Genomic DNA, 23,011 nt, shown 5'->3' with positions numbered 1-23,011 from the left:
GCACCGTGCTTCGGTCTAAATACAGGAGTCAGCCTGAAATTAATTCTTACTTATATTTGACATCCCGGGTTTATTTTTTTTAAAAAAACTTCTTTTTTACCACTTAAACCAGGAAGAGCCACAAATTCCCTCTCCCCTTTGCCAAATTTTAAACTGCACTGTAAAGTCAGTTTATGACCATACCAAGTCCCTGACCTCCACGTTTCTCTTGCATCACCAATATTACCAGGAGCTTTCGCCCAACCTTTCATCGACTGCATTTTCCCTTTCTCTTCGCTCCCCAGCCAGCACCCTCCCTAGCCTGCGGCAGGCTGTTCTCACCAGTTTAAGTTAACATTAATAATTAAGCAAAGCAGAGAAAGAGATACCAGCAAAGTAATTGTCCTCTGCTACAATGCAGAATTTCTCCCACACACGCACACTCACATACACGTCTGTTCAATGTTAGCCTAAAGAAAACAGCTTTAACCATCTTATTTCATACATTTCCATGCACCAGTGATCATGAGCATAAGTTTATTATCCTGCTAAACAACAAAAAATAGAAGACGTGATGTATCGAGAGAACGAACAAATACGGAGCAATAATAAAAGAAACACAAGGCAAAAAATAGCAACACAGAACGCCAATAGTTCTGCAAATCAGTTTCAGCTAAGTATGTCCACATTAAGACATGGCCTGTGCCGTGGTTTGCAACCTGCTGGATTTGCTACCCTATTGGGGAAAACTATTTGAAGCCTAATTAGCATGGAATTTGGGGAGAATGCAAACACTGTATTTTTTTTATTTTATTCCAGTGAGACATAAAGCAAAATGCCATGGCATTTCCTCCATCCATTCATCATAAACAAGTTAATTACTGTGTAACAAATGGGTGCCTGCTGGATTCCCAATGTTTTGGAGGATGTTAAGAGAGCTGAGTCAGGCAAAGAAGATGAACCACAAAGTAGTAGTTAATAGCTTATGGCGTACTTATAATAAAACAATGACTCTGTGAAAGCTTTTGTTGTCAAATTAAGGCTAAGCCATTTCCATTGGAATAACTCAATTACAAAGTAGTCATTATCTGTTTAACTGAATTCCAACCAGGAAGCCTGTGCTCCCCCCCCCTTTCTAATCTAGATGCAATGGAAGGAGGAGTCATGCCAGTCCAGGGACCTGAAGAATGACACACAGCTGAGCACTGGAATGCTGATTCAGTTCCAACACACACACACACACAACAAACAAGAGAACCTCAACAATGAGTCACATCTGCTTTATTATCAGAAGTTCCAGGCATGTGATTTAGATCTCCTTTCTAGAAGGAGGCACAAGCAATTGTCAAGACAATGGCAAACCATTTAAACGCAGCACATCTTTGAAACTAAGGAAATTGTTCCTACAGTGACGGCCACCGATTTTGGATGGCTTAAAATAATAATAATGAAGTTTTCACAATACAATAAAAGAAACAAGCTAATCTGCAGGAAATAAAGAGAAGAATCAGAAAAAGAAACCACGAGATCCTCCCTCATAGCTTAACTTCCATCCCCTATGTAGGAAGAGGTGTCCGCCCAGATCTCACCTGGGCTCACCCCTCTTCTCACAGCCTCTCACCCTGTGATATCTGTGGGATATATTATTACTAGAGCAGTCAAGTACAACCTTTTCCTGTTGCCTAGAATGGACACACAGAGGAATGTGGCTCCAGACAGGGAGGACTTCCTGTCATACCTTCTCTGAAACTTCCTCCTCCTCCTGTGTGTGACCAGGTAGATGGGTGTGACCCTAGCTGACCAGATAAAAGGGCTGGCCACACACCCATCTTTTTCTTTGACTCCTGCTCTCTTATTCTTGGACTCTTGTTCTCCTAGCTCTTAAACAGTGCATAGCTGTCAACTTACAGATTTGAAAATAAAGGACCAGCAGCCTCGAAAATAAGGGATCAGCAGCCAAAATATGGGATCAACAATTACTTTGATAAAATACATATTTTGTTGCGTGCAAATGGCTTTAGATACCTATTAGGTCCATAAATTACCATATAGCATATATTCAACACAAAAAAATAGCAACAATTTGTTGTTGACAAAGGACAGCTGGACATAGAAAGGGCCCCATTACTTTCAGTAGCTTATTTAAGGGACATCATCAATAAGGGACAGCAGCGGGACATGGCGCTGGGATAAGGGACTGTCCCGCCAAATAAGGGACACTTGACAGCTATGAAGCGGTGCATGGCTCAACCTTCACATAGGATGGAGCCCACAAGCAGAAAGTCTGAGATGTAGCCCAGACTTCACTGTAACCACAAGATAAAGCCTGCCTTCGGATTACTGCTGTGAACTGAATGTGAGTAAACCTTTATTATTACTTTTGAATAAGACTGTGTTGTGTTATTATGTTAAGAGGGAAATAAAGGGGAAACTTACCAGGAACAATCCAGACTGGACAAGTCAGGCTCGATTGCTTAATTAAAGGATTCTAACGAATCATCAGCTTGCTTCCAATAAGTTGCAAAGGGAATGTGCTCTGCTGTTTACTCACAAGCATGAGTGAGGAGGGAAAATAACAAAACAATATATCCTCTCCTACTTCCTTAACATTCCCACAATATCTCCCCTTAAGCCACCTCTCACATGAAATCCAAACTGTCTTTCCCCTGCACCTGTATACAATTCTTACAATTTGGATGGGTTTTAGAAGAGAATTGGACAACTTCATTTGGGATGGGGTTATCAATGGCTACTAAGCCTGATGGGTATTGTTCTAGAGTTTGGATTTGGAATTGATATCCCACTTTATCATTACCCTAAGGAGTCTCAAAGTGGCTAACAATCTCCTTTCCCTTCCTCCCCCACAACAAACACTCTGTGAGGTGAGTGGGACTGAGAGACTTCAGAGAAGTGTGACTAGTCCAAGGTCACCCAGCAGCTTCATGTGGAGGAGCGGAGACGTGAACCAGTTCACCAGATTACAAGTCCACCGCTCTTAACCACTACACCACACTGGCTCTCACCTTTGGTGTGTGTTGCAGTATGCCTCTGAACACCAATTCCTGGAAAACGCAGGAGGGCAGAATGCTCTTGTGCTCAAATCCTGCTTCCTGGCTTCCATGAGAAGAGGATGTTGGGCTACTGCATTGTTAGAAACTGAAGATATATTAGCTAGACACCAAATGGCACCTTGAATCTAGGTTGTGGTCACCACAACGGAATGTCTATTCACTTGGGGGTTGGACTAAATGTCCCTCGGGATTCCTTCCAATGCTCCAGTTCTATGGTTCTGTGATCTCAACTACATTGCATGACTGTAGCTTGCTCTTACAACAATTCACTTGTCCCAGTATGCAAGGAGGAGAAAAACACAGTAGAATTGGAAATGGAATTAACCATGGAGTAAAGCAGAAGTTTTTAACCTGGGGTCACCAACCTGGTGCCCAGAAATCTCCATGTAGTCACACTTGGACCAGTAGCTAATTTTGAACACCAATTATTCTCATGTTCTTAAATACGCACACCAGTTCAGTTTGTGTGTTTTTATTGGGCCAAAGTAAAGTATTCCTCTCATTGTCTAAACAGCTCAGCACATCAGAACACAACTTCTTCCTTGCTGTGCTGATGGTGGCAATGAGATGAGTGCCTACTGCAATTGCATTTCTTCATTCTACATCTTTCCTTGGGGTTCTAAAGCAAGAGTAGCTAACATGTGTCCCTCCATATGTTGCTGGACTACAGCTTGGCTGGGGGTTATGGGAGCTCGAGTCCAACAACAGACGGAGGGCTAAAAGGTTAGCTACCCAGGATCCAACAGAGCTACCTTCCTTCCATTGAGTTATCCCAATCTTTTGAGCCCAAGCTAAATATCAGAGGTCATGCAGCCATTACACTCCACTCAGAGACTGGCATCCCAGTGTTATGTTTTCTAACTCCTTCAGGCAGATCATTAAATAGAATTCACATGCAAAGAACCTGCTCATTACACAGCGAGGTCCTCCATCCCTGCCCCTCCTTATCTATGAAGTCAGCACAATTTCTGCAGAGAGTTCCACTAAGTGGTGCGTGCAGGGAGCTGGGAGGTATTGACAGCCACCTACTGGGAAGCAGTATGCCTCTAAATACCAGTTGTTAGTAATCGCAGGTGGGAAGAGTGCTAGTGTGCTCATAGCCTGTTTGCAGCCTTCCCAGGGACATCTGGTTGGCCATTGTGAGAACAAAGCACTGGTGTAAATGAGCCTTTGGCCTCATCCAGCATCGCTTATGCTCTCAGGAGGAGGATGAAAAAGCAGCCAAAAAGGGCACTTATTCCCGTAGCAACTACCAGAAGCTGAAGCATCTGTCCTAATTTTGATCTCAAGGGATAACTTCAAGTTTACCCTTAAAACACTGATACCCATGTAGTTCCTTTGTGGACTCAGCGCCATGCCTGCGTAGGAATATAAGAAACTCTCTTCTAAGCACTCTAACTGCCAGCAGCATTCCAGAATCTCAGGTTATATCACCTGATAGCTGGTCCTCCTAAACTGGAGATGACCGCAGTTGAGCCTTGAACCTACTCCATACAAGGACAACGCACTGACACTGCAAAAAGGATATTGAGCAACAAGCATGCAGAAGTACCAATTGATAAACACATATACAAAACCTGTTTGTAGACCTGGAGCTCTTTAGCCTAAGAACAAAAGCACTGCCATATTGAATCACAGTGGTCATCCTGTTTCCATGAGTGACTAGTCTTCTGATACTAGAAACCCAGAAAAAGCTCTGATTGGTCTTATGTTTAAAAGAAACAAGGCAAACTTCAAACCATGGTTGCTGACGCTGGCTTACTTCACAAAACCATGGAAAGGTCTAACCAGGTACAGACCATAGTTTAGCTGAAATGCAAGCAAAACTTTCTGATCTTCACCTCCCAGCTACATAGGAAAAACAGAGTGAATGTCACACGGGTGGAAAGAAAGAGAAATGCATTTATACGAAGTGTCAGGAAATAAAATGAAATGTATCCTTGGATAATTAACTCAATTCATAAGCAAGGAAGAGAATGTCTATGTGGGGGGAGAGTATTTTTAAAGTAACAGATTTATCCCAGTTGTTATACAAATTAGAGATATTTGTTTCACAATGATAAACAGCAACATGTATTTCAGCATGCGAATTCCAAAAGGTGCAAAACAGATTTCTCGTCTATTGGCAAACAAAATAATTACTTTTTTAAGATAGATGACAAGGAGTTCCATTGATAAAATTGCTACTCGCCTCCCAGTAGCAGAATATGTTCCATAAGCAAACAATGAGGATAGTCCAGTCAGAGTTCTCCAAGGTCAAGAACTTTTGAAATGAATGGGGCTACCTGGCAAGGGCATAGTAACCACTCTTCAGTGGAGCTTGTTACTGGCTGCTGCAGCGACATTTCGACATCACTTTAAGCTTCAGCCAGCAACAGAGTCGTTCTGAAGGAAAGGCCAAAAGAAGCATGTATCTCAAATGCATCAGATCCAAGCACTGCGTTTGTAGCTGAAAGCTTCAAATATGACCACCAGGATTTTCACGAAGTGAGAGAATTCATACTATGGAGAACAAGGGCAGCCCATATTATCAAACTGCTTTGGATGTGTACGGGCACCAAGAAACTCTGGACTCTTGAGAAATTTCCTTCTGTTATCTAGTCTTACGTTAGCTTATTGGCAATTTGTTCTTTTCTTTTTCTTGGCCATCCTCTGTAGAAGAGCTGGCTCTTTCACAGCTCAAGCTAATTTTAATGGGACTTGCCTGGGTATCTTCCCACTGGATTGTGTCCATTCTCATTATTGTACCATTTATTATATTATGCTCAGATATATTGCTCATCTTGCTCTGGTTCATTTCCCCCCTTCTTGCATGTGCAGTATGACATTTATGTCGCAGATCTTGCGATTCTTCCTATGCAATATAAGTGACGCCACTTAGAATCATCAAACTGTAGATATAACATTATATATCCTATTCAATATAAGAGGGACTTCCAGTTCTCTGCTGCAGCACCATCTCCCCAAAAAAGTTGTGTGTTTTGGCTTCTGCTTTTGAAGGTATTAGGTGTTTCTGCAAACCTCAGGGTTCCTGCAAGCAGGACAATACTTTCTGCTGGTATCTCAATGGCTCCACTCTGGATGCAAACCAGGTGACCTGCACAACCTCAGCTTGATATCCAAAGTGATAGTCATCTGCTTATTCGCCATTTATCAAGGCTCATGTGTAAGCTCTGCGTTAGCTCAGAAATGCTAGAAAATATCCAAAAGGAAGAAACTCAGTCGAGACCACGAGGTGTGGCATGTCCATAGGATGCTTCATCCTGTTGTTGAATTCAAGAGACATGGGGCATGACACATCTGTGTCCTGATTGGGCCACTGGACCACTTTGCCTTTGAACAGAGGAAGATTCTCTAACAAAACCATGCTATGTCTTAAGGACAACTGGCAACTGCTTGCTCCTGGTGTCACAAAATGCCTTCTCTGAAATCAGGCTACAAGAGAGCTGGAGCAGTTAAGTGGCAGAACATAGTTTGAAAAACATCCTGAAGGAGACCCACAAAGACCCTCTCTGCTTGCTTTTGCTTAGGCACAAAGTTAAAGCATGTTTTCCAATGTTTGCTTGTTTTTCAAAAAAATATGCTAGTTGGGTTTTTTTGCTTGCTTGCTTGCTTGGTTGTTTCAAGTATTTCAATGATTTTGGGTTTCTTCCTTGGGATGCCAGCAATATTTTTTGTAATAAATAGCTAGCTTGCCCTCTGCCAAAATAAAAAAAATCCCCTTTAAAAATAAATCTCCCCAGAAACCACTTCTCTTGGTATGAATTCAGACAGAAATCACTGAAATTTTTCACTGATTGAATGAAATTTGAATACATTTAACATATTCCACTAAAGCATCTTGGGGCAAAAACTCAGAGTGGGAAATTCCCATGAAAGTAAAAGCCCTGCCCAATAAGATCATGTAGACATGCACAAGATCCTCGGCATCTGATGAAGTAAGTTCATGAAAGTTTAGGATACCACAAGAGGGTCGATTTTGTGGCAGCAGACTAGCATGGTTGCTGCTCTGGAAACATACCCTCTGAAGACTCATAATCTACTTCCAGCATCAACTCAAGGGAGTTTCAACATGATCAGGAGAAACAATCATTGATGGAAATTGCTCATTCACAGGAAGTGCTTAAATGGCTTATTGTGATATAATTTTCTATTTATTTAAAGATCACAATCAGCTGATGTTATAATTACATGGCAGCTTCTCTGCAGCCTCAGCTGGCACTGCCTTTGAACTGCCTTCCCCAGACCTTCTGTTCCATCTCTATTGTCCAGCCAGCAACAACACAACACAATGCATCAAACACCCAATTGTCATAAATCCCCTTCCAAAAGAACAGGCCAATTACATTGTCTGCAAAGATGAAGAGGCAAGATAAACATTAGGAAAAACACTGTCAGTCAGAGAAAGATAGCAAAACAAGGGGAAGAAGCAGCCTGGGAGCAAATGCATACAAACCAAGATGATCCCATTGGATCATGGATACAATGTTAACTCAAAACATGTGCGAAGCCACTTGTCTGGTTACCTGCTGCAAAGAAGGCCCACTTCACCTGAACTGAGCAAGGAACACTTTACGATTTGGAAGATTTAGCTCAATGGAGTAGCAGGGGCTTTGCATACAGACAGACCCAAATCCAGACTAGTCTCCATTTAAAGAGAGCAGAATAAGACCCCTGCCTGAGAGTGGGCTGGATCAGAGATGGAGAACCTGTGGCTATCTAGATATTTAACCTAGAACTCCCTTTGTCAATGGCTATGCTCTCTGGGGCTGAGGGTGGATGGAATCCACCAACTTCCAGTGAGCTACAGAATCCTTATTCCTGAGCTAGAGAGGCTAATCATCGACGCCTGCAGTCCCCATCTCACTTTAGAATTATAGAATTGTGGAGTTGGAAGTGGGTCATCTAGTCCAATTCCCTGCAATGCAGGAATCTTTTGCTCAAGGTGGGGCTCAAACCATTAACCCTGAGAGTAAAAGTCTCCTGCTCTACCAACTGAGCTATCTCCTGGAAGTAAGCCCCACTGAATCCAATTGGACACTTAAGCAGACATGGTTATAACCATAGCCTAAGTCAGTATAGGACAGCTGCATGTGTTATTCCCTACATACACACACACCCCACATGTTGTCAGTCAGTCAATGATCAACCTGCAGGCAGGTGGTGGACGACTAGAAGAAGAAGAGAAGAAGAAGAAGAGTTTGGATTTGATATCCCGCTTTATCATTACCCTAAGGAGTCTCAAAGCGGCTAACATTTTCCTTTCCCTTCCTCCCCCACAACAAACACTCTGTGAGGTGAGTGGGGCTGAGAGACTTCAGAGAAGTGTGACTAGCCCAAGATCACCCAGCAGCTGCATGTGGAGGAGCGGGGAAGCGAACCCGGTTCCCCAGATTACGAGTCTACCGCTCTTAACCTCTACAACACACTGGAAGAAGAAGAAGAGAAGAGTTTGGATTTGATATCCCGCCTTTCACTCCCCTTCAGGAGTCTCAAAGCGGCTAACAATCTCCTTTCCCTTCCTCCCCCACAACAAACACTCTGTGAGGTGAGTGGGGCTGAGAGACTTCTGAGAAGTGTGACTGGCCCAAGGTCACCCAGCAGCTGCATGTGGAGGAGCGGAGACGCGAACCCGGTTCCCCAGATTACGTGACTACCGCTCTTAACCACTACACCACACTGGCTCTCACTGGAATAGCCACCAGGCCAACTGAGAAGCTCCCTTCTGCTGTTGCCTCTGATCGTACAAACCCAGCATTAATTCATCCTCCGGAGTGCTTGGATCGAGTCAGTTAAATCCAAAACAGCTCAAACTTTGTTCATTAATTCCAAGTTCAGAGAGGGGAACAAATTAAAATGGACTTCTGAACGTAAGGCAAAGGCACAAAACGGATTGAAAGCCCAGGGTGTAATAAAAGGGTTATAACACTGAAGTGGCAAAGGTGCACACTCAGCTGCAAATTATGGTCAAGCAATAAAGAAGTTCAGAACTCATATACCTTTCTAAAGGAGTCAGCAGCAGATGCATTGTGCAGCCAACATCTGCTGTATTCTTGGAGGAAGGCCCATATTCCTCTCCCACTTCACCTCCAGCCTGAGGAAATGAAGCCTTTCACAGCCCATGGCCTTCCTCCATTCCTTTCTGAGCTCCCAGTAGGGTTATAATCCAACACTTGAGGAAATACTGAGCTTTAGACTGCTTATTGTCCACATAACCGGCAAAACACTGACTTGCCCCTTTCTGCCAGTGTCAAGTCACACAGGAATTGTGTGGATTGGGGGGACGCTTCTGGCAAAAATGGTTGTCCGCTCATGTGGCCCTCCCTTGCTCTCCAGCCAACTTCACTTGCCCTCAGTGGCATCAGATTTGATTGGCTATGCAGCTATGCATCATCGTGACATCATCCCATCCCAGTAATGGTACCCGACTAGTAGGGAAGCAGGAGAAAAAGAGTAGCCAGGAGACAAAGAATTGGGGAGGGTGCAGCAGCAGCAGCAGCTAGATACTAGCTACTCAAGGAAACAATGGATCAAGGAGGTTTCAGCAACACACCATCTCCCAAGCCTAGCCAACCTCATAGGGGGTTGTAAAATGAGAAGAGAGGGAACCATGTGTATCACTTTAAACCCCCTGGAGGAAATGTGGGATCACAGCTATCAACTTTTCCCTTTTCTTGCGAGGAATCCTATTCAGAATAAGGGAATTTCCCTTTTAAAAAGGGAAACGTTGACAGCTATGTGTGGGATATAAATGTAATAATAGTTAAAATTAAGTGGTGGCAGGATATTTGGGGAGGGGGAAATACCCCAAAATAATCAACTCAGTATTAACTGCTACATTTAATAATTAAAGTGGTAGAAATCAAAAACTGGAAAGTATTTTGAATGTATAGCTGCCCTTGTTAGCATACTGAATCTCAGTAATCCTAGCCTGGAGAAACTTCCAGGTCCCTAGCCAGGTCCTTAAATAAAATTGCACATAGCTAAGATTTTGAGCTGTTTTCTCAGGTTCACATAGGATGTTTCCTCACAATATTATTTATATTTCTCACAATATAATTACTCCTCTGAGATAGGAATTTTAAAAAATGACTCAAAATGACTTACCAGACAGTCCTCTTACAATACAGCCATGCCAGTTTCTAGAGCAACACACACACACACACACACATCCCCACAAAGCTCTGCATGTAACACTGTACAACCATAATCATTCTCCTCTTTCTGGACAGGAAAGACAGGAGGAATGAAATCTTTGCAGAAAATAAAAGGGTTTGGAAGCAGAAAGAAACCATTCAGGGCAACGTTCTTGGGTTTCAGTGTGCCATTTTGCTGTCTCATTACAACAGACCCTCAAGGAAACAAAAGCAGCCCATCGCAAATTGAGCTTCATTGGCCTCCTTTGCTAAAGTGTTTGCCGTCTCTTGCTTACTCCAAAACTCACTTCTCTTCCTTCAGCAACATCCCACTGCCATATCAGATTGGCACTGCAGAAGCGGCAGCATGACATCTACAGCGCCTATTAGCAATTAGGAAGCGAAGTACAGAGAAGTGTTCCAGTTTGGCTTTTAAGATTCTCACAGGACTAAACTAAAGGCTACATTTCCTGTGCCACACAAATAGGGAAGTTTAATTATTGTAATAACTTTAAAAGGCAGAGGCAGGGGAAGGGGACAAAAAGGAAAAGGAACAATGCTCACAAATAAGCTATTTTCCTTCGGATTATGAAGCTGTTTTAAGAGTTTCTACACACACACACACCAGTTGTAATCCTGCAATTACTGTAAAGCTAATTGGTACTTTCTCACTGGCTGTGTTTTCATGTTGTCAGTGGGACAGTAATGAACATGAATGCCACATTTGAGAACAGAATGTCTGTGGGCTTATTTACCACATAATCCAACAACAATGTCTGCTTTATCAGGCATTGCAAGCAAAGGATGGTTTAAGGATCTTCACATCTCAAATGCAAGGATGCTCTGTGCAGAGGTGTGCACACCCACAATATTTTAATAAATATGACACAGGTACAGATACTTCTGCCAACAGCAAGTAGAGGTTAAAAAACAAACCAAAACCATGAAGTAAGGGCTGGTGTGCCACACTACTCTGACATCCTTTCACACAAGCCACACAATATGCAACAGAAGAATGTGGTCTTCGTCTCACCAATGCACAAGTCCACAATTCACCATTCATTTTGCTGATGTAACATTTGAGTCTGGGGTCCCTGCTTTTCACATCTGTCAGCTGTTTCCTCTCCACCAGGACAAGTGTTCTTTAACCTATTCCTCTGCATTCCCAGTTTATACTTCCTACCTTTGAGTAACTTCTGCCCTTCCATGATGTTTTGGGAAACCAGCGCTGTGTAATCATCTTCCGAGAAGCCTGGCTTGCAAGTGGGTCTGACTGTAAGATCCCCATTGGGCGCCTGCAGAGTCCAAAACAAGAGCAACAGAACACTGTGAATTGTATTGTTGTTTCTAGTGGGAATCTCCAGGGTTGGGGGGAGATTTCACAGCCTGTGCGCAAGTGTCTGCAAACAGGCAAGTCTGAGCAACAGAAACAGCGTTCATCAAGTCTTACACTGATAACATGTTTCAAGCCGGGTGGGGAAAATGAAACACCAGTCAGAAAATAGCAGTAGCCTTTTGCTGGAGAGATGACTTGCGGGGGGGGGGGGCGTATTATTCAGCAAGGTTGCTGGGAATGGTGGAGGCTTGAGTGATGCACACAGCAATAAATCTCCCCAGTTGGATTACAGGCACCCTCACTTCTCAGATCAATACAAATCAAGCCGTGGCTGGCAAGCCTGAGGACTCGCATGCCAGCAGCCCCCCCCCCCCCAGGTTTGAGAAACCCATCTGATCACCATCTTTGGCCCTAGTCATTGGACAATCGAGATCTGGAGAGTTACTGTCAAAGCTACAGCAGGATGCTGTTAAGTCTGCATATATACCCAGCCTGTACCTCCCTTAACAAATCAATGCAGAACTGCTGAGCAATCACCACCTGGCAGGCAGGCAGAGGGAGAGGGAGGAAGCAAGTGTACACATGCAAGCATCCCTAGCTGGAACGCAAAGCAGAAGCCTGAAAGGTTCACAGGGTAACCCAGAGAAACAGAAATACACAGTGTCCCTCTGCCTGTCCCTGACCACCCCCAGCGAGGCAATTTAGGAGCATCACCTAGACACCCTAACCTGCATGCTACAGCCATAGCTTATGCCATGTAACTTCCTCCCTTTAGGGACAGAGATTTGTTTCCTGCTGCACACTGGAGCGAATCGTCATAGAAAAAGGCTAGTTTCCAGCCCAAGCCTTGGAGGGAAGAATCAATTTTCCTTGTGCTTTGGCTTTCCAGATCTATGTGCTCAATCAGACTCCAGCCAACATGCAGGCACAGAAGCTGAATGGCTCGTTAGCTGATGATTTGTAAACAAATTCCTATATAGCAAATGAGGTTGGGAAGGTGGGGGGGGGGGTGTCACCCCTGTTTTTGTACTACCCCAGGCAAGATTTTTCTAGGGACTAAAGGTACACACAGATGACAAAACCAAGTGGCCTAAACCCTATAGAGAAGGGGAGAGTGGGGGGAAGCAAGCCAGGCCAACCCCATGATCACTGGAAAAATTAGGCTTTTTGAGGACTTAATAAGTAGCAGAAAGAAGCAGGCTCAGCCAAGGTGGCTTTTTAAATAAGACTGAAAGAAAGCCACACGGCATGTGGATGAGAGAGGGAGAGAAGGGGCGAAGAGAACAGAGAGTCTGTCTCCTGGCTTGCAGAGGAGCTTACTAAGCAAAAAGTAAGCCAATGTAATATCGGCGAGAAATCACGCTTGGGAGAGAAATGCCAGCTACCGTCTCTGGAAAGTGCATGAGAGGGACTCGGCTGTGCACTCCGGCAGTCTCCTGGCAAGATCTGCAATTCAGAAGCATTTCAGAGTCTGACAGTAGATAATAGGCTTTGGATTTCCAATCACCCACTTATTACAATGGCCTTAACAGTGGGGCCACTGCAGCAGAGAGTCGGTGGTAGGGTTACACAGCCAAGCCTTACAAAGAGGCTTTCCCTTGATGGGTTTTTAATTAGGACACTATTCTCTCTCCCCACCCCCAATCAAGTTCTCTCTCTCTCTCCCTCTCTCTCCAGGCTTACAAATAAAGTGCCTCAATTTGTCTTGGGAAAGGAGGTCCCAAACAAGAGCCATTATTGGGGTGCCATTTGCCAGGAAGCTCTCCTGTCCAAGCAATGAATGGCACACTGCTGTAGGCAGATTTATGCAGGAGAACTTCCCAACAGATCGTGTCCATTGTCAGTCAGAGCTCCAGTACTGGAAATGTGCTTAATGATAATAAGACTCTAGAGGGCTTTCCATATCAGCCTGGAAAGTAAGAGAAATTGCAATCTGATCAATTTTAACTCAAAAATGGTTTTGAGAATCAGGCTGATTTGGCAGCTGTGGGTGTCCTTCTGAAATCATCTTAAAATTTAGAAAGAGATAAAATATAGGAATAATCAAAAAGCAGGAAGGGAGCATGGCACCTAATATCCCTCCCGCAAAAAAAGTATTTCAGCATTATGCATCCCTATCCTTTCATTTTAAAAGGCTTCGTGGCAGACCGCATGGTAAATAGTCCCTTAAAATACATACAGCACACCAGGATATTTGGAAGCAAGTTAGAGCTGCCAAACCAGATTCTGAGCTGCGTTAATACACATTTGCAGTCAAGTACAAGTCTCTTATTCCCCTAAAAGCTATTAAAGCAAGTTTCTCTAGGGAATACCTATTTTGGGGGAAAGAGGGGGACTTCTCAATTTTTATGTTATGAGTAGTGTTATCAGGTGCATAGCAGGACTCCCTGCACAGATCTGTATTAGCCTCAGCCATGGGTGTGTCGGGTTGAAAGATGCACAATTTCTGCCCTAAAAAATGCTATTAAAAAGCATTTTTAATAGCAGAGGTGAGGCTCAAGAGTCCCACATCCACACAACCACCCTTAAGCCAGTCTCGATTTGCCTGGGTCCTCCGAGTGCTCCAGTTCTCTCTACAGCGTCTGTTGATAAACCGCAACACCCAAGACTTCAGCCACGCCACGTGGGTTAAGCACACGAGGGCAAGATGCATTCTGAAGTTCTGGGAGGATCCTAACAAAGCAAAGCTTTTTTTAAAAAATAATAACCCATCTCTAATATGCAGATATAATTATATGCTCCTTCCAGCGGTGCTGGCTTTCTTCTTTTTCCCCCGTTTGGATCTCATCTCCAGCTAAAAACAACTTGGGATGCTCTATCCGCGCGGTTGTCTACCAGCCCAGGTCTCTATCCCCGGCTACGGCAAAGAGACACATTTCCGCCCGTTAAGTCGCTTTGCATTTAGCAAAACGACCATCCAGCTTTCCCCAGCACTACTACTGCCGCCGCCGCCCCCCTCCTTTGCTCAATCCTTCCTCCTCCTCCTCCTCCTCTGGATTTTCGTCTGCCAGTTGTCTATGAATTGATAGAGGGGAGAAAGGGGAGGGGAGGGGGGCTCAGCGGGGAGACACACACAAGCTAACATTGTTGCACATACTCTGCAAAAAAACAAAAAAAAGGAAAAGGGAGAGCGCTCGGCCGGCGGGGCGGTGGGCTGTGTGTGTGTGTGTAAGTGCTGTACGGTGGAGCTTTTGCAGGAGCTCTTCCTCTGCCCCCCCCCACATACACGAGAAACCTCTATTGCACAAGGCATCTGGAGAAGGGGGGCGCTCAAGCCGCATGCAGAAATAAGGGGACCCCCTTTCCTCAACACACACATACATAAGCAGAGCTACATCCCAGCCATCTCCAAGCGTGCAGTTAATGATGTGCGGAAAGAGAGAGGAATTGCAAGGAAAGCGGTACTCTCGTGGCTCCTTCCAGGCGAGCTTCCAAGCCCCGGAACCCAGCACGGTCCCCTTCCCACCCCCTCCCCTCCTCCTCGTCGTCGTCTCCCTCCGGCAGCGCCCCATCCCTCTCCAGGCGGGAGCTGCTGCTGCAACTTACCCGGGCCGAGCCCCCGCAGCAAAACAGCAAGAGAAGTAGCATCCTCGAGCCCAGGGGCATCTCCGCCGATCCCGAGCCGGGCTCGCCCGCCCGCCTGCCCGGCTAGCTGCTGCTGCCTCCTGCCGCCGCTTCCACCGCGCTCAGCCCGGGCAGGGCAACCCCCAGCGCGCGCCCTGCCTGCTCCGCCCGGCGCTGCCTGGTTATCCCGCGGCGCCTCCGAGCCGCCAACTCTTCGCAGCCGCCGTCGCCGCTGCTTCTTCTCCTCTTCCTCCGCCTGCCTTGCCGCGCTCAATTCCTCGCCGCCGCTCTGAACTGCAGGTGAAGCGCTCTCGGTGCTGCTCGAGCGAGTCCCCGCCTCCAAGCCCGGCCCATACGGCGCGGAGGGGCAGGCGGGCGCCCTTAAAGGAGCAGCCGTGGCGGCAGCAGCAGCAGCCAGAAGGGGAGCGCGCGCGCTAGCCGGCTGGCCAGCCCAGCACACACACACAAAAAAAAAGCTCGGGAGGGAATCCTGCGCTCTCCGGGACGGGCTTACTCGGGAGTCAGCAGAGGCTGGGTGCTGATTCCCAGGATCCACTTAGTAGCGGGTGGACAGGGACTTGCCCCAGCTCCAACTCTCCCGCTGGCGCAGGCAGAAGGAAGTTCCGCGGGTCTTGCTCCCGAGGAAGCGCCTGCGGGGTTGCAAGGGGCATCATCCGAAGGCGGGCTTCCTCGAGGCTCTTGCACGGTTGTGTTTTTGCAGAGGCTGCAAAGAGGTTTACTCGGAAGTAGGGCCCGGGGAGTTCAGGCAGGGCTTACTCCGAAGTAAGCGTGCGCTGCATTAATCGAGCTCGAAGCCCGTTAAGCAGTACTGGGCTGCTTTACCCAGCGATAGCTCGGCCTGCATTTGTCTCCTAAAGGGAGGTGCGCAAATGGGACCTTGAGGCTGCTGCTATCCTGTGCGCGCGAGTGTTGCCCGTTGAATTCAGTGGCACTTGCTTCTGAGTTGACATGTAAGCTGCAATGCTATGCACACCTGCTTGGAAGTGGTGCCCCTTCAAACCAATGACCATTGTGATTGCACATCTGTAGGGTTGTGCTGTGGTTTGGTTTCCTTTTTAAAATAAAATAAAATAAAAATACAATGCTTTGCACACTTGCTTGAAAAGGAGCCCATTGAAGTAAACATGGATAAGATCAGGTTGCATGAAAATTTAATAGACTGGATGTATTATGCATGTATACTCAGAAGAGAGCCTCTCTCTGAGTTTGGTGGAATTTACTCCCAAGTAAGTTTTACACCCAAACTGAACTCCCTATCTCTCTCTCTCTCTCTCTCTCTCTCTCTCTCTATATATATATATATATATACATTGGGATGGTATTTTTAGGGCTTCAGAAAGGCAAAATAAATGTTTTTATGATCTTATAGATATTAGTAGGTTTAAATGATTTTATTGTACACAACAATAAATCATATTTTTATGAGTTGGGTTTTTAAATATTCTTCAAAATAAAATAAACTAGGCTAGATATTTTATTGGCTAAATGATTATAGGATTGTACTCCAACCCAAAACAAGTTTACTGAGAGGTAATATCCCTTCAAGTTTTTCTTTTTACCTCTTGGAAGAATAAAAAGAAAAGTGTCTTGCCTGGGATTGAATCCTGCTTAAGGCTGCAAGCATAGCCATGCCTACTGAATTCTACTGAATTCACTGGAGACTTGAGTATGGTCTGCAGGCTTAGTCATGGTCAACCTAGTAGAGTAATAGATTTAAGTATATGTTTTGTTTGGACTTTCCTTTGCTGTTTAGACCAGGCTTTCTCAACCTTGGTCCTCCAAATGTTTTTGACCTACAACTCCCATGATCCCTAGCTAGCAGGACCAGTGGTCAGGGATGATGGGAATTGTAGTTTCAAAACATTCAGAGGGTGTTTTGAGGAAGCCTGTTTTAGACTTTAATACAGCAAATCTAGCTTCCCTGCCCACACCGTACCCCCCCAACCCAGGGTAGCCAGATGGAAAGGGGGACTCCTGTACCTTTAATAGTTGTTTGGCAGAGGGGTATTGTTTTCAGCAGGTGAAGCTTATATGACAAGCCACAGCTGCTGACATTTCTTCTTCTACAGAGCTATTAACAGTCATACAAGCTATAACTAGGGACGCGGGTGGAGCTGTGGGTTAAACCACAGAGCCTAGGACTTGCCAATCAGAAGGTCGGCGGTTCGAATCCCCATGACGGGATGAGCTCCTGTTGCTCGGTCCCAGCTTCGAAAGCACATCAAAGTGCAAGTAGATAAATAGGTACTGCTCCAGCGGGAAGGTAAACGGCGTTTGCCAGAAGCAGCTTAGTCATGCTGGCCACATGACCCAGAAGCTGTACGCCGGCTCCCTCGGCCAATAAAGTGAGATGAGCGCCGCAACCCCAGAGTCATCCGTGACTGGACCTAATGGTCAGGGGTCCCTTTACCCCTGCAACTGCTGAAATTCCTCCTCAGTTAATCAAAGTCGTGTATGTTGCACCTTTGGAATCCCTTCTTATAGTGTATCCCTAAAGGCGCAAAAGCCCTGCCCTCTTTGGCATCTGGTTATCCTACCCACAAGCCTCTTGGCTCAGGCCCTGTAGATCCTCATGCAACAGTTATGATGGACAAAAATCCAATGGCACAAAACATATGAGGAAAAATACACCAATTCAATTTTTTTTAAAAAAAAACAGCACTATTTCTTTCCCAGATATGGCTTGTTGCATCTCTAATTCGTTACTCAGAAATGTTAAATTTGGAGCGTGGAAGCTCCTGCCGGTACAATGGGCCGATTGTCACATGTAAGCTCATTGCAGTCTTAAACAATACTCCACCTGTAAGCTCATTGCAGTCTTAAACAATACTCCACCTGTGGGAAACTGCAGCTATGGATCAAAACACCCCAGGCAGCAGCATCATACAGAATGTTTTTATTTTCCCCTAGTGGCAACAGTTTACATGCATGACATGGAAGAGAGTACACATGTGGCAGGTTCAGCAGCATCTTTGTGGCAACATGGATGCATGATGATGTTGCGAAGCTTTGCAACATGCAGAACGGGGGCGCAATTTTGGGCTTGCTGGATATTTCAGGGACAGTTATTAGTGTACCTAAAGGGGCACTGCCTTTGGAGTATAGTAACAGCCTAGGGCTAATTCATCTGTGAACATGGACGCGAGTGACATCTCATTATTTGGATAGTCAACATAGCCACATGGGAAGGGGACAATGGTAGTGGCAAAGGGTCGCAGCTTCAATCTCTGGCATCTCCATTTAAAATATATCAGATCATAGAGTTGGAAGGGATCCTGAAGATCCTCTAGCTCAGCTTTTCTCAACCTGTGGGTCCCCAGATGTTGTTGAACTACAACTCCCATCACCCCTAGCTAGCAAGGCCAGAGCTCAGGGATGATGGGAGTTGTAGTCCAACAACATCTGGGGACCCACAGGTTGAGAACCGCTGCAACCCCCTGCAATTCAGGACTATGCAGCTGTCCAGGGCTGTCTTTACCCGGGGGTACAAGGGGTGCAGGGCACCAGGGCGCCAAATTCTGGGGGGTGCCAGGTGCCCGCCGATGAAGCCACCTCAGCTCTGAATTATCTACCTGTTATGAAGTAATAAATAATTTTGATCAAGCTAGGAAAACAAAAGACATATATACCTAGGTATTACCGAAATGTATACCTACTGTTTCACTAAACGACTTTCGAATTTGTGCTCTCATTTACCAAAGACGTGCCATGCCAGCAGCGGCACTTGTCATTCATAACGGCAGCGCTTGACTCAACGACGGCGCTTGTCATTCTCAACGGCTCTGTGCGCGCGAAATTAACTCTTACATCATAATAAAAGTTAATTTGGGGGCTAAAGTAAATTTGGGGGAGCTGGGCAGATCTTTGCACCCCGGTGGTGCATATGCTAAAGACTGCGCTGCAGCTGTCCCATACTGGGATCAAACCTGCAACCTTGGTGTTTTCAGCACCACAGTCTCCCCAACTGAGCTATCCTAAGAGAAAGGGAAGAGTACTCTTGTGCTCTGGTCCTGCTTGCAGGTTTCCCATAGGCATCTGGCTGGCCACTATGAAAACAGGATGCTGGAGTAGATGCTGGACCACTGACCTGACCGTTCTTGGCTGTCTCTTCGCGCAGACCCAGGTCCTTCCACAGCCATTGTCCTCCATGAACCATCATTGGCAGGACCAGCAGGAAGAGCAGCAGGTACGTTTTCTGCTGATGATAATATTTATTCTCTTGTTAATTATTCTGTTTTGGATGTGCATTTTATATTTGACTTCCTTTAATAATGGTTTCTTTTGAAATGTTTAAGATAATTTGTTGTTGTTTGTTGGTACCTTTGCTATCTGTGGTTGACCTCCTTTGTAATGTTTCATTTTGAAATCCTTAAGATAATCATATTTTGGTTTCCTGTTAATTATGCTGCTTTGAATGTATACTTTAGATTTGACTTTCTCCCATAATGTTTTGTTCTGGGTTGTTTTATCTGATATTTTAATGTGTCGTGAAACCACTTTGAGTTTCCCCCCCTTAAAACTATAAAGCAGTAGAGAGATGGGATGAATAATAATACTAATAATATTAATCCATCAGACTCTTACGTTCTTATGAATGAGTATTGAAGGCATGAGAGAAACCCTTTCACCCATGCTATTTTCATGATTTAAAGGTCCATAGGTCTACCACTAGGCTCATGGAGGAAAAAAGGACAGCTGCTTTTATTGAACACCCTCGGTGCATTGGAGCTGGCATGTTGAAAACAAAAGAGGCGAGAAAGATGCAGGAGCCCAGGTCTCTGCATAAGCTCACATTCATTTGCAGATGCCACCCTGGTTTTCCTAACCCTGGAGTTGAGTTAAAGGTAAAGGTAAAGGGACCCCTAATCATTAGGTCCAGTCGTGACCGACTCTGGGGTTGCGGCGCTCATCTCGCTTTATTGGCCGAGGGAGCCGGCATACAGCTTCCAGGTCATGTGGCCAGCATGATTAAGCTGCTTCTGGTGAACCAGAGCAGCGCACGGAAACGCCGTTTACCTTTCCGCCAGAGCGGTACCTATTATTTACTTGCACTTTGACGTGCTTTTGAACTGCTAGGTTGGCAGGAGCAGGGACCGAGCAACGGTAGCTCACCCCATCGCGGGGATTCGAACCGCCGACCTTCTGATCGGCAAGCCCTAGGCTCTGTGGTTTAACCCACAGCGCCACCTGCGTCCCATTGGAGTTGAGTTAGAGGAGAGCAATTCCTGCAGGGTTCCACAAACTTCCTAGAGCAAAAGCTAGGCAGTTTTACAGATAATCCTCCCTAGGTCTCATTTCACCACTGCACTGGATATTAGAAAGATATAGTAGCAAGATACCCAGTACTTGCTTTTAGATATAAAACTATTTGTGTGCCCAAACTCTCCCTCTGCCCCCCTTTCCCCTTTTCTTTCTTTTTAGCTGTTTCCTTCCCCGCCCCCATTCATGCAACCACATTTTACCAACACAAATGACCAACTCTGAAAATTAAAATAGCAAAGGAGGTGGCAGAAGCTGGGTGAAAACACTGGGGTGCTCTCAGCATCAGGTGTTCCTGGAACCTAAGCTTGGTGCCCCTTAGACCACTCCATCCACTCTCTTTATTACTGAGGCCCTTCAGGAGAGGGGTGGTTTCAGTCAATCGGCTGTTTAAGATGCCTCCAGACCATCACTGCTCCCTCTCTCTGGCAAAGTCCACTTTTGTCATGGATTGGTTGGACGCAAACAAACGGTGAGAGGAGCTAGTGGGGGAACCTCCAAGGGAAGAAAGCTCAGAGCCGGAGGAATGGTGGTGGGATGGCAATGAGTAGTCAGAGGCAGATGACTGAGAAGAGGAAGCATTGGATGCTGAAGAGGTAACAGGGTTCAGTGAGCTGGGAGAGACTGTGGCAGAGACCAGTCCAGAATCTCAGGCAGAAGCTAAAATAGGAGAGTGGGATGAGGAAGGTCAAATGGCAGAGATGAGTCAGGCTGGTGAAGAGTCGCTGGGGTCTCCCCCTTCTGCCGCACCAAGCTGACTTCCCCCCTGGTCTCCCAGAACCTGGAGAGGTATGAAGTAGGAAGAGCAAAGAGAGACACAGGCACAGTCTCTGATTGCTTAGAAAAAAAACTCTGGAGAGGAAGAGACAGGTGGCTGTGGGGAGGTGAGGGCCTTTAGTCTCAGCAACTTTTTTATAGTCAACAATACCTATTGCTGTGCTCAGGCCTGACACTCCTATGCGGACCCTGTTTTGCTAATACAGTGGTACCTTGGGTTACATACGCTTCAGGTTACATACGCTTCAGGTTACAGATTCCGCTAACCCAGAAATAGTACCTCAGGTTAAGAACTTTGTTTACGGATGAGAACAGAAATTGTGCTCTGGCGGCGCGGTGGCAGCAGGAGGCCCCATTAGCTGAAGTGGTGCTTCAGGTTAAGAACAGTTTCAGGATAAGAACGGACCTCCGGAACGAATTAAGTACTTAACCTGAGGTACCACTGAGGTACAGTGGTACCTTGGGATGTAAATGGGATCCATTCCAGAGCCCCGTTCGCATCCTGAATAGAATGTAAGATGTGACAGCGCATGCACAGGTCGTGTTTTGCCGCTTCTGCATATGCGCGTGACGTCATTTTGACCGTCTGCGCATGCGCGAGTGGCGAAACCCGGAAGTAATGCGCTCCGTTACTTCCGGGTTGCCGTGGAGTGCAACCCGAAAGCGCTCAACCTGAAGCACATTCAACCTGAGGTATGACTGTAAAGAGTTAACTCCAGCCTTCTCAGTGTGATTTACTGATGGCTTGCTGCTGTCAACTTTTTTAAATGACATTTTGCAGTTAGGGAAGTGAGGAGGAAATGCACTGAAAACTCTGGGATGGATGAATGATCAATGGGGAGCCATAGAAACACCCCATAAGTGAATCAGGAAGAATGCTTATTGTCATGTAACCTCCCCACAAACAAATCAGAACAAATGGGCAATAAAGACAGTCTAATTTTTGCATAAGTAAATTAAAATGAAGGCTCAATATACAAGTCATCTGGAGATACCTCTCACCTAAAACTGTGCCAGGCTTCTCCCTCTCCATTGGGGTGGTTTTTCCTGCCCAGAACACCCACGTGCTACGCCCACGGGCACAATGAGGAAATATTAATTCAAATATATTGCCGAAGGCACCGTTTAGAAAAAGTTAAGAGGATGTGAAAGCCCTTAAAAATAAATGAACATCATCTGCCCTTCCTAACTCCACAGCCTGAGGCAGCCCATGCTGATTTGGCTCATAGAAAGGCCAGCTCTTTCAGTGTCTCACGGGTGGTAGGTTTCTTGCAGTGTGAATGTGTGAACAGCTTGCATGGATGAAAATACTGTATATACTGTAACAGGAGCAGAGGGACTTCATTTTTTACTAAAACCCTGATACCTACCAAAAACAGTAGTTCAGGAAGGATGGCAGAGAATTTATTTACGGTATTTCTATTTAATTCATTGCTGCACTAAGTCAATGATGGCATTATTACATTTTATCCACCCAGTAACCCTGTGATAGAGAGGGAATGACTGGCCAAGGTCTCCCAGTGAGCTTCATGGCTGAGGATTTGAACCCTGGTCAATGCTCCAACCACTACAGCACTCTGGAATTGAGGAGCAAAGTGCCTCTGAGCACATGCTTAGCTAAGAAATGCTTTTTTAAAAGTACAGCGGTACCTTGGTTCTCAAACAGCTTAGTTCATGAACAAATCGGCTCCCAAACGCCCAAAACCTAGAAGTAAGTGTTCCGGTTTTCGAACGTTTTTCAGAAGCCGAACATCCGACACGGCTTCTGCTTGAGTGCTGCCAATCGGAAACCATGCCTTAGTTTTCGAACGGTTTCAGGAGTCAAACGGACTTCTGGAACAGATTAAGTTCGAGAACCAAGGTTCCAC

General features: G+C 45.6%; 1 protein-coding gene across 6 annotated transcripts in view; it reads right to left on the bottom strand.

Annotated features, from left to right (window-relative positions):
* CDH4 (cadherin 4) overlaps positions 1-15,418 on the bottom strand; it is a 795,473-nt gene extending 780,055 nt beyond the window's left edge. For 4 of the 6 annotated variants that reach the window (XM_053394417.1, XM_053394418.1, XM_053394420.1 and 1 more), the window contains exons 1-2: positions 15,069-15,417; positions 11,370-11,481 (exon numbers count right to left, since the gene is read on the bottom strand). In XM_053394417.1, coding sequence (XP_053250392.1) covers positions 11,370-11,481; positions 15,069-15,128 — 172 coding nt within the window. In that variant the 5' untranslated portion in view covers positions 15,129-15,417. Of the gene's footprint in view, positions 1-11,369; positions 11,482-15,068 lie in introns of all 6 variants that reach the window. The other 2 variants (XM_053394415.1, XM_053394416.1) reach the window with 1 other exon arrangement.
* Between the last annotated feature and the right edge of the window lie 7,593 nt (positions 15,419-23,011).

This window comes from Podarcis raffonei, chromosome 6 (genome assembly GCF_027172205.1).
Source record: "Podarcis raffonei isolate rPodRaf1 chromosome 6, rPodRaf1.pri, whole genome shotgun sequence".
Taxonomy (NCBI): domain Eukaryota; kingdom Metazoa; phylum Chordata; class Lepidosauria; order Squamata; family Lacertidae; genus Podarcis; species Podarcis raffonei.
Note: the sequence above shows the minus strand (reverse complement) of the source record. Positions and strands in the feature narration are given on the sequence as shown.